Consider the following 13,392-nt stretch of genomic DNA (forward strand, 5'->3'; position numbering starts at 1 on the left):
TGTAAGCGTTGAAGGTGATCACATTATGCCTGAAATATGAATATAAAAACTTCTGTCTTGGACCTACGGCTTTAAAGCCACCATCTCCGAATTGTCGTTAGATATTATAGATTAATTAGATAAAATAATGACCTGTTTGGATGCCATTGAATCATTAAATATTCAGAAAAATTCTCAAAAACTTAACCTGAAATTAATGTAACATAAATTTGGTTTTCTTTTAGATTGAGAGTTAGGTTGATTAAAACAAGGGGGTGGTGACTCTACGCACTTCATTCGGCACAGATGTGCCTTCAATGCGCCAAGGTGCGGCAAGCGCGCCAAACGTGCTATAATGCTACATGCCATAAAAAATCATTGAACTGAAATCTTGGAAAAACGTTTTCAGCAAGCATTGACATTTTTTTTGTTTGTCATTATGATGGGAATGAAAAATTGTAGCTTTTTAAATGTAAGACCTCAATTCGGCTCACACAAATTTTAAAGACAACGCGGGAACTGCGATTCGAAAATTAACAATTATGTACGGGGGCGTGATATCGAGCTTGAAGGGAGGCAAGAAAGGTCATTCCGAGAAGATGTTTGTCATATTTGAGCATAGTATGGGTATTTGAACACGATGCAGGAGTACATTTTTGGGTCTAGTGAATAGAAAAAATACTTAACTAGAGATCATCTATATTTAACAGAGGAAGAGTATGGACATTCCACGATCAATTTGTTCGGGCCTTTAATAATATGAGGGGCTACATAACAAAAAGAAATTAACTTGTTTTTAGTTTAAAACATTTAAACTTTTTGACCAAATGATTCTTCGTTTAGCAGCATGAGTAAGAAAAAGCATTGTTTCTTTTTTTTTCAGATTCCCATGGATTCCCAATGGATGCCAAAATCATTTCCCCGGCTTTGAGGTTTGCTATGAGCTGACGGTTTCTTGTATCTTTCCAATACTTTTAACTTTTTATTCACTATGAATTAAACATAAAGCAAAGCCGTTTCCATCGCCAACAGTTCGGTTTGATGGGTTCTGTTGGTTTAGTGCCACTTCGTTCTGAAATAAATAATAAATTATAAATGTAGAATCAAAAAATTAAAACAAGTCCGAGCAGCTTCCTTTTGTATATGAAACCAACGTAAAAAATTTGTGAAATCCATGTTTGACGGATAGCAATCAACTTAAAAAATTCAATGATTGCTGAGACGGAAATTTCAGTTCACTGTGATTTTATAGCAATCCATTATAAAACAAACTGTGTTAGTGTGCCGAAATGTGCCATAGCTGCGCAAGGCACACTGCGTAGAGTGATCACTGGATTAAAACGTCTTTACGTCTGAGTAGTGCGCAAGGGAAAGTATACGGTATTGGGCGCGCTAAACTTAATTCAAGTAACCAGTGGTCAAAGAATTGATTGTAGGATTTTCCATTATAATAGTTTGCAATTTTTTCTGAATCAAACCGGCGCTATCTACAGAATTGATATGCATGAAGCGGAATGTCATTGGCAAGCTGTCTTAGAATCGTTATAATTTTGACTTTTCTTTGATTTTTGCTAGAGTAGTCCTTTCACCAGTTGAGTTGAAAAATTTCTACTGTATTATTGTACCTTAAAATACAAAGGATGATTATTAAGTGAAGAAAAAACGAAATTTTGAAGATACTCTGGCCCATGAATACAATATTGACGAAAAAAATTGACAATTGAATCAATAACCTCTAAAAACAGCCTACTAAGATTCAGCTATGGAATCGGTTGGCAAAAAATGTCAAATATGAATTATCCCTCGTTGTTTTATAGCGAGCGTAAAAAGCTGGATAGCCCCAAAGCAGGACACCTTTTTCGCTGAGTTCTTCTCGTTTAGAATAAAACTTCTTGTTTTCATCTTCCAGGATATTCGATGGCCTACCAGATTTCAAATACTCCACCACACGGCTTATTGTCTTGTCACGACGGCTTTCGATGCTGCCTTCTGCCAGTGTCTTGTTCCAGAAAGTTCCGCAAAATCATCGTCATGTCCATCTTCATCTTCGATACTGGCTAACGGAAAACGGGAATAATAGTTTACGGAACAAGTTGCAGAATGATGATTTTTACAGAACAAGGCTTGCCGAGTAGGATAATTACGACGAGTGCTGTAAAAATCGAGTTCTGCAACGAGTTACGTACAACATTTTTTGCAATTTCTCATCATAATAGGCTGTTTTTCATCACGCCAATCTGTCATGAAACGGCCTACTTTCCTGCACTGAAGTATGCAGTGCGGGAATAGTCATTACGCAACTGAAACCCGTGCTGTAATGATTCATTACGCAACTCTTTCTCATTACGCAACTTTTTTGAGTTCTGTAATGAATCATTACCAGTGCTGGGAAAGGTAATAGTAGTAGGCTTGAATTTTCGCGCAAATCACGTGGCTCTCCCAGTACAGTGGTTCAAAAACGTGAATCTCATCAAGTAGCCTATGTTGGGTGCACGAATTTTCTAAATCATGAGTGTCATTGAAGGCTCTAAATGCGGGAAATGCAGTGGGAAATAGAACATTTTTCTACAGTAGTTTTGGGTTGCCCTTAGCAACGGGTGTTTTGCTATTTTCAAGGCATTTTGCCTACAGCAGCGATGGTCGTGAGGTTCATTGGCTTCGCTGACTGTGATTGATTTTACTTGACTACTGTAGAGTGAATTTCAGATTTTTTTCCCAACCCTGATCATTACACAACAATTTTTAAGAAATTGTAAAATAAATTTACGCCTCGTGCTGTAAAAATCATCATTCTGCAACTTGTTCCGTAAACTACTATTTTGCAATTTCGTAGAAGACCACTTGAGGGTATCAGAAATTATATCGGAATGCGTTCACCATTATCGTGGTTATCACGTCCAATGGTATGGGTAGATGTGGTTGTGAACCTTAGAGGAAGTTTGAATTTCAACACGCCCGAGGAGTTTGAATTTCTACACGCCCGTCAGACAGTTGAGGAATCGGAATTTGTTCGCATCAAACAATCATCGAACTAATTATGCCAAATTCGGCCCAATAAATCAAATGATGTCTCTTTATAACCAGCATTACACAGAAATTGATTTGACCATGTCGCGAACGAAGCTTAGGCAATATTTTAATTCCCTGAGATATAACACAACATAGTATTAGGCTAACATGTAGTCTACAATTGATTGACAAAATAAATAATTTTACAATTTTACAAAAAAAAAAATTACAAAAACAATATGCACTCTGTCTCAGAAAACACCCAGAGTCCGGGTGTAATTTTTTTCAATTGAGTCATATTTCCATATGCATTTTGAGGAGTCTGGAAAGCGTGTGCAAGTTTCTTTGAGGAAAACAAAAACAAACTGTGTATGACGAGCGTATGCTAGTCTACGTGTGTTCAAATGTCACTAAGCTCTATATTACAATTTCTGAAAAATTATTATGTTATGATTCATTACGCAACTCAAAACAGTTGTGTAATGAGAAAGCGTTGCGTAATGTATCATTACAGCACTGGTTTCAGTCGCGTTATGACTTTTCCTGCACTGCATACTTCAGTGCAGGAAAGTAAGCCGTTTCATGACAGAATGGCGTGAGGAAAAACAGCCTATTACGATGAGAAATTGCAAAAAGATAATTTGCCGGGATATTGTCCACACCTTTCGCGTGCTGGATCTCATAGTCGTATCTTATCAAAAACACGGTCCAACGTTAGAGTCGCCTAGCTGCTGTGCCGCTGTTTGCTTGTGATCGGTCATCAATATGAAATGTCGACCGGCCAAATAACTGTAAAACTTCATGACTCCGTAGTATATAGCCAAAGCTTCCCGGTCGATGGTTACCTTCGTGTTTCTTAAAAACTTTTGAAACCAACGATATTGGACGCTCACTTTTATCCGGAAAAACGGCTATGATTCGCAGTACAGCTTGATAGGAAGATCTCGGTTGTAGTGAGCCAGCACCGTGTCTCCGGCAATGAGCTTCTTAGCTTCTTCAAACGCTTGCTGTTGCATCTTGGTCCATGAGAATCTATCTGTCCATAAAAGCATAACTCAAAAAAAATGTGTTTGCGGGTTGCATATATTTTGCATTTGATTTGCACAGCGAGTCACTTCACTCGAGTCGAGAATTGTCACCTCGCTATACGAGACCGACAATTGTCACTTCACGCCAGTCGTAGAAAAAAACCCGAAACTCTTTTAAAAATTGGGCAACCACGACGCAATCCAACGACGAACATAGGTATTCTTTATGAAGTCGCTCAAATTGGTACCAAAATCGCAATCGCCCACAACTTTTTCAACTTTGAACGACTGACCCTAAACTATAGTTTCGCCGATCGAGCTGTGCAATCCAAAAAGTGGACTGAATCTGATCCTACACTACTGCACACCTTCCTAGTAAACCCGTTTTCGTTGGCACATAATTTTTCACATCACCCATTCCACCGATGTTACAATGCTGCCATCTCGATGTTCTGCCTCTACCCTATTCAGGTGTTTATTGTGATACTACTTCCACATTTTCATCACCCTTAGATCATCGGTCAATATACGTCCGTTCTTACCGCAAAACTTCACAGCTCGCTTCTTAATCCGTAAAAAGTTGCTGTTCACTCATCTGGTTACACTGCGGAACACGTTTTTGTCTCAAGCATCAAAATACCGCTATTTACTTAATTAAGGGTTGCTGAAAATTGTGACGTGCAGGGACGTTTCTGAGAACGGCGTCAGATTCAACGATCCCAAATCTACTAGACACATAATTTAATCCTTGAGACAAACAAATACTATCACAAACAAGCCATATCAGTGATCGCCTATTGAATTCAAGAGTGGGACCATTCATCTCAGTAATATTTAACCTATCGATCCACGGTGGTAATTTGATATACCCAAGTATCCAACTAGCACTCAATTCGACCTGCGTGCTAATATAATGCTGTTGTACAGCTGATAAGCCCTGTATTAGCCGTATAATAGCCCTATAAGCTCAAAAGAACGAATTGACGGGATAGTGGTTACTTGGGTTCGCTGTTAGATTCAAAACAGTCTATTTTCATTCGGGAAAAGTTATCATTTCAGGTTTTAGTGAGAACGTACTGTTAAACACTTAAAAAAAGAGACTACAAATATCGTGTGTTATGAAAGAGGATATTTCTTTCATGGCGATCGTAGCGCAGTAATGCCCTTGGTGCATTAGTGTACAACATCGAGCTAATAGAAATGCCAAAATCGAAAACTTATAAGACTTAAAGGCCCCAACTGAAAACAAAACTAAACGCATCGACAAGGAAACGAACGCATATCGAAAGCATTGCTTCTACGGACAAAATAACGCCACCGTTACATACCTCAGTTGGCAAGCTAACAATTTCGTAATGCTGACGGAAGAGGTGCACACGGGTGAGATTTTTGTGATGTTTTCAAAATTTTGATTCGTTTGTTTGATCGAAAGAAAAATGGTGAATGAGAGAGAAAGAGAATCAAAGAACAAAAGCAGAGTAACAATCCGTTAGAGCCGGGAGCGAGCAAAGTCTATTCTAACAACGGTTCAGCTGTGTGGGCGTGTTGGCTTTCAAAGAAATCGCTAATTTTAGGGAACAAATGTTCGTTTGGATGTTGCGTTTGTGAAATGTGAATTTGATCTTAGTTCCTTCCCTGAAGAAACTACATGTAACTGGAGTGATTGGGTGGAATGTGAGGGGTTCTGTTACTTTGTATGTTTCTAGCATAGTCAAAAATAACGCAAGTGCAGCGTTGCCAGAGTGCATCGATATGCTAATCCTAACATAGAACTGTCATCTCTTACCTGGAATCCCGCCGGCAGTGGATCGTGCTGAACCGTCAGTTTGATTTCGTCGCACGGCCTCAACAATTCCATGACCGCTTCCTGATGGGTTGCCCCCGTAACATCCGTGCCGTTGACCTTGAGGATTCGGTCACCCATCCGCAGTTTGCCGGACAGGGCTGCGATGCCACCGGGGACGATCTGCGAAATTGGGTTAGTTAGAGACATCTGGTCGAGAATAAGGCAGCAAGGGACCGTAAAACGGGGTATCTTTGATAATGCGAATAAATTTGAAAAATGCGGGATCCACAACAAAGTAAACGAAATAACATAGTTTCGTTCAATCAGTTGAACAAGTAAATCCTATTCGTATAACATTTTATGTCAGAGCTATTTTCATTGGAAGCGAAAATATTTGAAAAAGAAGAGAGCTTGAATTTGGTCTCAAATCTCTTAGCGAAAAACCACTTTTGTAATCGAAGCCAGACATTTATATAACGTTTAACGCCTAGATGTATGCAACACCACGTAATTACATTACATCATTCATTCGATTTTATTTGAAATAAATTCATTTAAAATCCAAAAGCAATTGATTTACGTGGTATGCAATGTCGAAACATGACAATCAATCAATAATTCAAAGTATAATATACAAATTCCTATAGACTGTTTGTCTTTTGTTATAACTGAGAACACTTTATAGATGATCTTTTTCCTATAAATTCTGTACTTTAGTGTATAAAATTTAATATTACCATTCTACAATCCAGTTCCAAGTTAAAAAAAATCCCAAAATAAGACTATCAAAGTTACCCCATTTTACTACAGTGAAACCTCCATGAGTCGAGTCATGGAACAGCAATTCTTTGGAAAGCTGCTTCTAGGGACCATCATAGTAACCATGAAATTATGTTTTTAGTATGGTTCCATGAGTCGATATCGAGTCATGGAACATCGACTCATGGAGGTATCACTGTATATTCAAAACTTACATGTGAGATGAAGATGCCGGGCTCGTGGGCCCCGAACGGCGTGCACGAGTGGTCCGTGCCGCCGATGATGCTGAAACCGAGTGAACCCTGATCCTTGGGCAGGACAACCTCCTGTGGAATGTGCGATGCAATAAAAATGGGGATCAATCAAATTCATTGGAATGGCGATGGAGTGAGAGAAAGATGGTCTGCGAAACAAAGCGACATTTGACTAGTATGAGCTAAAACAACTACAATTGTATATCGACAAAGGCTGTTTGAAAACTGAAACTGAACTAACTATGTACAAATGTTGGAAAGCAGGATATTGTTTGGACGGTTCACGTTTTGATGGGGTTGATGAATTAATGTCAACCGGGAATGATTAAAGAGGCGACCATTTATGTGCAGCAGGAGGTAAGCTGTTTGCAATGAGTATGTTGTATGTTAATAACAACTTAGTTGATTTTTTTATACAGATCAATAATTTTTGAAATAATAAACATAAGAAAGATGTAATTCAAACATGATTTGTATGGATTTCAAAATAAACGTCAATTACAGATGTGATGTATGATAAAAGTTAGAACAAGATGGCTTTAGGAAAAGGAGTATGTGATCCAAAATATGGTATTTAAAAACTAATAAACATTAGTAATCCTGAAACAATTTTCAATTGAAATCATTGGGCCGTATGAATAAAATGTAGTAAACTTGAGTTTACTACAATATCGGTAGTAAACGCTATATGTGGAACACGAGTGGAACATGTTTGTGTCATTTCTCTTTCTACACCTTTCGAACATACTACAAACAACGCGTTGCTATGAATAAAGGTAGCATTTACTACAAAGCTACTGGTAGTTAGCTTCAGAGGTTGCTACTCATGCTTTGAGATTGTTGAAATTAATGGAATAATTAAAATTTGAGTAAATATCATGGGAAGACGATGTCAGTTTTGATATTTCGAAAGGTATTTTGTGAATTCCGTAGAAATTTTGATATTTCGAAAAGAATTTTGAGATTTCGGTAAGAAATTTTGAATTTATTTGAGAGGTACGGTATTCTTTCTGGCGTTACGTCCCAACTGGGGCAGAGCCTAATTTTCAGCTTCTCAGTGTTCTTATGAGTACTTACACAGTTTTTAAGTGAGAGCTTTCAATGTCAATTGATCATTTTGCATGTGAATATCGTGTGGCAGTAATTCTTAATTTTATGTAAGAATGACTGATTCTGGAATCCCTATAGTAATTCTGTGTTTTCCGATAGGCATTTTAGATTTTTTATAACAATTCTGGGATACTGGAAGCCATTCTGGGATTCTTTTGGGATATTTTAAATCCGGAGCCAGATAGCCAGATCAAACCATTAATGTTTTGAAATTATTCGGGTATCTTCAAGATGGTATTTCTGTAAGGATTTCTGAGATTTCAGTGAAATTCCGGCAAACTCTAGTCCGTATATTTGGAATTCTTGTAAACATTAGACCCCTTTGATTTCAAGTTCGGTGGGGATTTCAGAAGAAATCTTGAATTGTAGTATAACGCTTTGAATGTCTGAATGTAAAAATGTAAAAATGAAAATCCTTAATTCAACTTTTATTGTGGGAATTTATTTTTATTTCTAAGAATTCCAGGCATACTACCAGGGAACCTACCAAAATAACGAGAATCTCACAGAAATACTAAGAATTCCATATCCATCATCGGAGTTGCTGTTTTTTTTTTAATTCACAGAGGAAGCTCAAAATTCTACCGCTATTTCATCAAATTCTCAGTACTGTAATCTTGAAAAGTTTCAAACCTTTATAATTCCATAATTTCTGTAATCTCAAGATTCCTTCATAGGATGCAGATTTCTAGCTAAAATTCCAAAATTCTCAGAAAAATCTTTGTTGTCAAATCATTATAAAATTCACATGCACATAAAGGGAATGGTTATCGCAAATTTACACTTCAAATCGTGTAAAGTTACATAACCTACATGAATTTGTGTTCATGATCGATTACGCGATGCATAGCGGGAATGTAGTACTATACATATTTTCACATGATTTGTCGTATGAATAAGTGAAAAATTTGGCATCCCCTTTATATGCATGAATTTTACGCTGCACTCTGAATGGACTTTTCTATATAGCATCAGTCACTTGTTGAGATTGTTGAATTGAATGGAATAATGTGAGTAGAAAACATAGACAATAATGTCAGTTTTGATATTTCGAAAGAGAATAACCAGCCATGATGTATGGCAGACATTTTTGTAATCGGGCAATTTTAATTCTAATTTAATTAATTCGTTACAAAAACGTGACAATTCGGATGTTATAATTTTGAGATTTCCTTGAAAAATCTGAGATTTCAATAAGAGTTTTGAGATGCCGGTAAGATTACCGTAGAAATTTTAAATTTTGGCAATTCAAATATTTATAAAGTAATACTGCAACTTTATGTGACATCCAAGATTCTCGGATTTCCTTTGGAATTTCAATTTTTTTTAATAAAAATTCTGGGATTCCGATACATTCTAGATTTGTTATACATAATAATTTTGGGACTATTTAAGGCTTTCTGGAACTCTTGTGGCAATATTAAAAATCCGCAATCTGATTCGATTATTGATCTTTGGAAATTATTTTGATATCTTTAAGAAAGTATTTCTGAGATTTTTAGATTTTATTTATATCAAAATCTCAGTACTGGAATCCAAAAAAGTCTAGTAATTTCATAATTTTATGTTGCTGTAATATTAAGATCTCTTTATAGGACACAGATTTTTAGCAAAAATTTCAAAATTCTCAGAAAAATCTTTGTAACTATCATCATAAAATTCACATGCACATAAAGGGAATGCTAGATTTATCGCAAATTTATACTTCAAATCGTGTAAAATTACATAATTTACATGAATTAGTGTCCACGCTCGATTACGCGATGTATAGCGGGAAATATTTTCACATGTTTTGTCGTGTGAATAAGTGACAAATTTGGCATATATGCATGATTTTATTGATTTTAAGTGTCACTCTGAATGGAATTTTCTTAACGTGCATGATCACTCTGCACTCTGAATAGAAATTTCTCAACGTGCAGCATCAGCCACTGCTCATGTTCGAAAGTAGTAGATACTACACGTTCGAAAGGTTTTCTATTCATACCAAAAGTGTAGTAAACTTTGTGGATTTTGTTTTTGAGTAGATGCTACATGTAGTAAAGTTCAATATTTTTTATTCATACCGCCCATTGTCTCAAAACCATTTTACCATATACGACCGTTAAGGCTAAGTAGCGTAAGTAGCCCGTCATCCGTTTTGGCAACAATGATGACTTTTCATCTTGCATTTCAAAGTGATAAAACTCAGTCTTGATAGTTTATATTGACTTGAAAAAGTATCACTGTACGCGCTCACATGCATAAAGTATGCTGATACTTTTTCAGCTGTGTAAGTGCAAAACCAACTGATTTTCTTTGATTCGAAATCGTGAGATGAATAAGCAACAATCATCAACGACGCGTACAAATTTCAATGACGGCCTACTTCGCCTTAAGGAAATAACTTAGAATCTAGCTTCAATAATGCACCAGAACATTGAAGGCATACATCTCCACTAACAACAGTGCAATTCAACTTTTATTTTTGTGCGCTATTTTTTCTTTAGTTGCCTTTGAAAACTTGAGTCAGCCATTTTGATGATCATCTTTAGATTCCGAGATGTTTCAGTTTTAAAAGGTCCGTAGAGTATTACTGATACGTAGTATTTGAAAGTTTTGGTACATTATTGAATTTGGATTCCAAGCTGTTTCACCTTAGCAGTAAAAAAAGAAACAGCTTAAGCTGAAATTTATATCATGATTTCACTTTGTCATTTAGTATGCGATTGTGGTATTGTTCTTTTTGCAGTTTAGCTATTTTCTTACATAATAACAAAAAAAAAACTAATCACGTGCTTTAGGGTCTCCTATCAATCATGTCAGAATTTTTTGTGGTCTTCCAATCCCACTACTCCTAATACAGTGCTCGTTCGATTTTGGTTTGGCAAGGTTTGATTTTGGCAGTATGAAACCGTTCGATTTTGGCAACATACCATTCGATTTAAGTAATATCGTGCCAAAATCGAACGGTTTTCTAAAATTTGTTAGATTTTGGCAATTATTTTCAACCATTTCTACAATTAAATAAAAACTAAGGTTTAGGGTAGGATGACTTTGTAATCAATTTCACAATAAATTGTATTAGAAAAATGTACCATGAAATGACCGTTCGATTTTGGCATGGTTTGGTTTGGCAACATGAAATTTTTGGACGTGTTGCCAAAATCAAACGGAACTGTAGTAAGATTTTTTGAATAGAAATGGAGCATAATTCGCATGGCGCGGAAGAAACCTCATCCCTACTATCCCCATAACCCATTACGAAATTATTGGAGGACGTTTTTGTGCGTTATGAGTTCATGTTTTATAGTAAAAAATACTTTTAATCTACAACTCACGCACGGCAACCGCTAGAGCCAGAAAAAAAACAGTTTTCTTTGCAATAGTTTAACCATTATAGAACTTTCCATACACCTAATAGGATTCATAACCCCAACTAGAAACCACAAAATACACCAAGATAAGGATTTTCGTAAGAATGAAGACCTGTACACGAAAAAACTGCACCATTTTTATCCGTGTGTAACTTTTTCTCTCCATGGGTGAAAATCTGGGTATAACTAGATTGGAGTGCATTGTTTACATGTGCAAAATTTCAATCGGTTCAGTGATTTTTGAGATGGCATCGTTATGGAAAATCCGACTGCGAGCATGAGTTGAATCGGAAGACAACTGGGAATCACCCATACAACTGTCTCTCGAAGCGTCTGTTGCCCTTCCTGCGGTCCCACGGAGGTAAGACATTATTTTGGCCGGATCTGGCATCATGCCATCACGCGCGATCGACGTTGGATTGGTACAGATACAATAACGTTGTGTTTGCACCATAAACTGCCAACCCCCCCAAATCCACCAGAAACTTGTCCGATGGAAAGATTTTGGGCCTTAATGAAGGCCAAAGTTCGAAAATCATCCAAGGTGTTTAGAAACGAGCTGGAATTGAAGAAAGCATGGATGAAAGTGACCAACAACTCTCAAGAGAAAGGTGCGGGCAAATTTTGGCGAACACTTTTGGCTGGTGAATTTTTTTTTGAGTACAGGCCTTATACAAAAAATCAGAATAAACAATTTTCTACGGTCACTAGTTTTTTTTTTTTCAATATCCTTCTCGTTTCTTCTTTCTTTTTATTTTTATTTTTTTTTTCTCTTTAAGAGTGTCTTCGGGACATTGTTTTGAATTAGCATCCCGAGTAATAATAAAAAATTATTGTTAAATTTGACAAAATAGGGCACCCCAGCAAAAAATACCTCTTGGAAACGATTTAATGAAATTATGTTAAAATTTATATAATTTTCGACCATTTTTCTAACCAAGTTTCTTATGAATCGGCACTTTTCGGCAGCCATATTTAGTATACTTTGATGCCTTATTATATCAGTTAGGGCCCCATGGCAACAGAATGATCGGAATTCACAGGCCTTATTGATTTCAATAATTTTTTGACGAGTTTGGAATTTTGATCCTAAATAGTTTTTTGACCTTTTGTATACTCATAGTGCAATACTCTGTATTAATTATATCATAAAATAACATATTAGAAATCACCTTTATCACACTAAAACTGCTCAATTTTAGCATCACATCGTAGTTGTCCACGATATTTTGGCTTCGGTCACAATGCGTTGAAAATTTAATAACAAATAATAATATTGTCGGTGTTCAAACAGACTGAACCAAGTGTTTTCTTTCAATGGTTTTAGTCTTTCGAAATGACCAAGTGTTTTTTTAATGATTCAGGCATTCGAAATGTCAAAATATTTGCATTATTTGTTGTGATGATTGAAGTTATCTTTTTGATGATACGTCTGCATCAAAATACCATCAGAAAAATCAAAATTGATCATGTTACCAACATATCTCTATGACACCAAAATATCATCTGGTCCAGTCTGTTTGAACACCGATCATATGTATTTTATGATAAAAAGCAAATGAAAATTGAGAGTAAAACATAATTTCGCCTGTTGAACACAATTCCTCTCATTTTGCAACCATTACCATTTCCAACTAATTTGTTGTGCCGGCCGAAGTGAACTTGTGTTCGAAATTGCTGGTACATGAAAAACCTACATAGTAAATTCTCAAAAATAGTATTTATTTCATAAACGTTATTTTTCGACAGCTTGTCAGTTTATACAGATGTCTTCGACATAGATGTTAAGATTTGTGATATAAAAAATAATAGAATATCCCAAGTTTATTGATTGCACTATGAGCACACAAGAGGTCAAAAACTATCTGGTGTCAAAATAAAATTCCATGCTTGTCAAAAAATTGTTGAAATCAATAAGCCCTGTGAGACCCGATCATTCTGTTGCCATGGGGCCTTAACTGACATAATAAGGCATCAAAGTATACTAAATATGGCTGCCGAAAAGTGCCGATTCATAAGAAACTTGCTTAGAAAAATGATCGAAAATTATATAAATTTTAACCTAGTTTCATTATATCTTTGAATGTGATGATTTCACAGATTTGGTGTAT

At 36.2% G+C, this 13,392-nt stretch overlaps 1 protein-coding gene across 29 annotated transcripts in view; it reads right to left on the reverse strand.

Annotated features, from left to right (window-relative positions):
- LOC5574328 (protein lap4) overlaps positions 1 to 13,392 on the reverse strand; it is a 302,572-nt gene that overhangs the window by 90,120 nt on the left and 199,060 nt on the right. For 28 of the 29 annotated variants that reach the window (XM_021838909.1, XM_021838924.1, XM_021838930.1 and 25 more), the window contains 3 exons: positions 6,777 to 6,887; positions 5,803 to 5,982; positions 5,345 to 5,374 (listed from right to left, as the gene is read on the reverse strand). In XM_021838909.1, coding sequence (XP_021694601.1) covers positions 5,345 to 5,374; positions 5,803 to 5,982; positions 6,777 to 6,887 — 321 coding nt within the window. The remainder of the gene's footprint in view (positions 1 to 5,344; positions 5,375 to 5,802; positions 5,983 to 6,776; positions 6,888 to 13,392) is intronic. The other variant, XM_021838922.1, reaches the window with a different exon arrangement.

Source organism: Aedes aegypti, chromosome 1 (genome assembly GCF_002204515.2).
Source record: "Aedes aegypti strain LVP_AGWG chromosome 1, AaegL5.0 Primary Assembly, whole genome shotgun sequence".
NCBI lineage: Eukaryota > Metazoa > Arthropoda > Insecta > Diptera > Culicidae > Aedes > Aedes aegypti.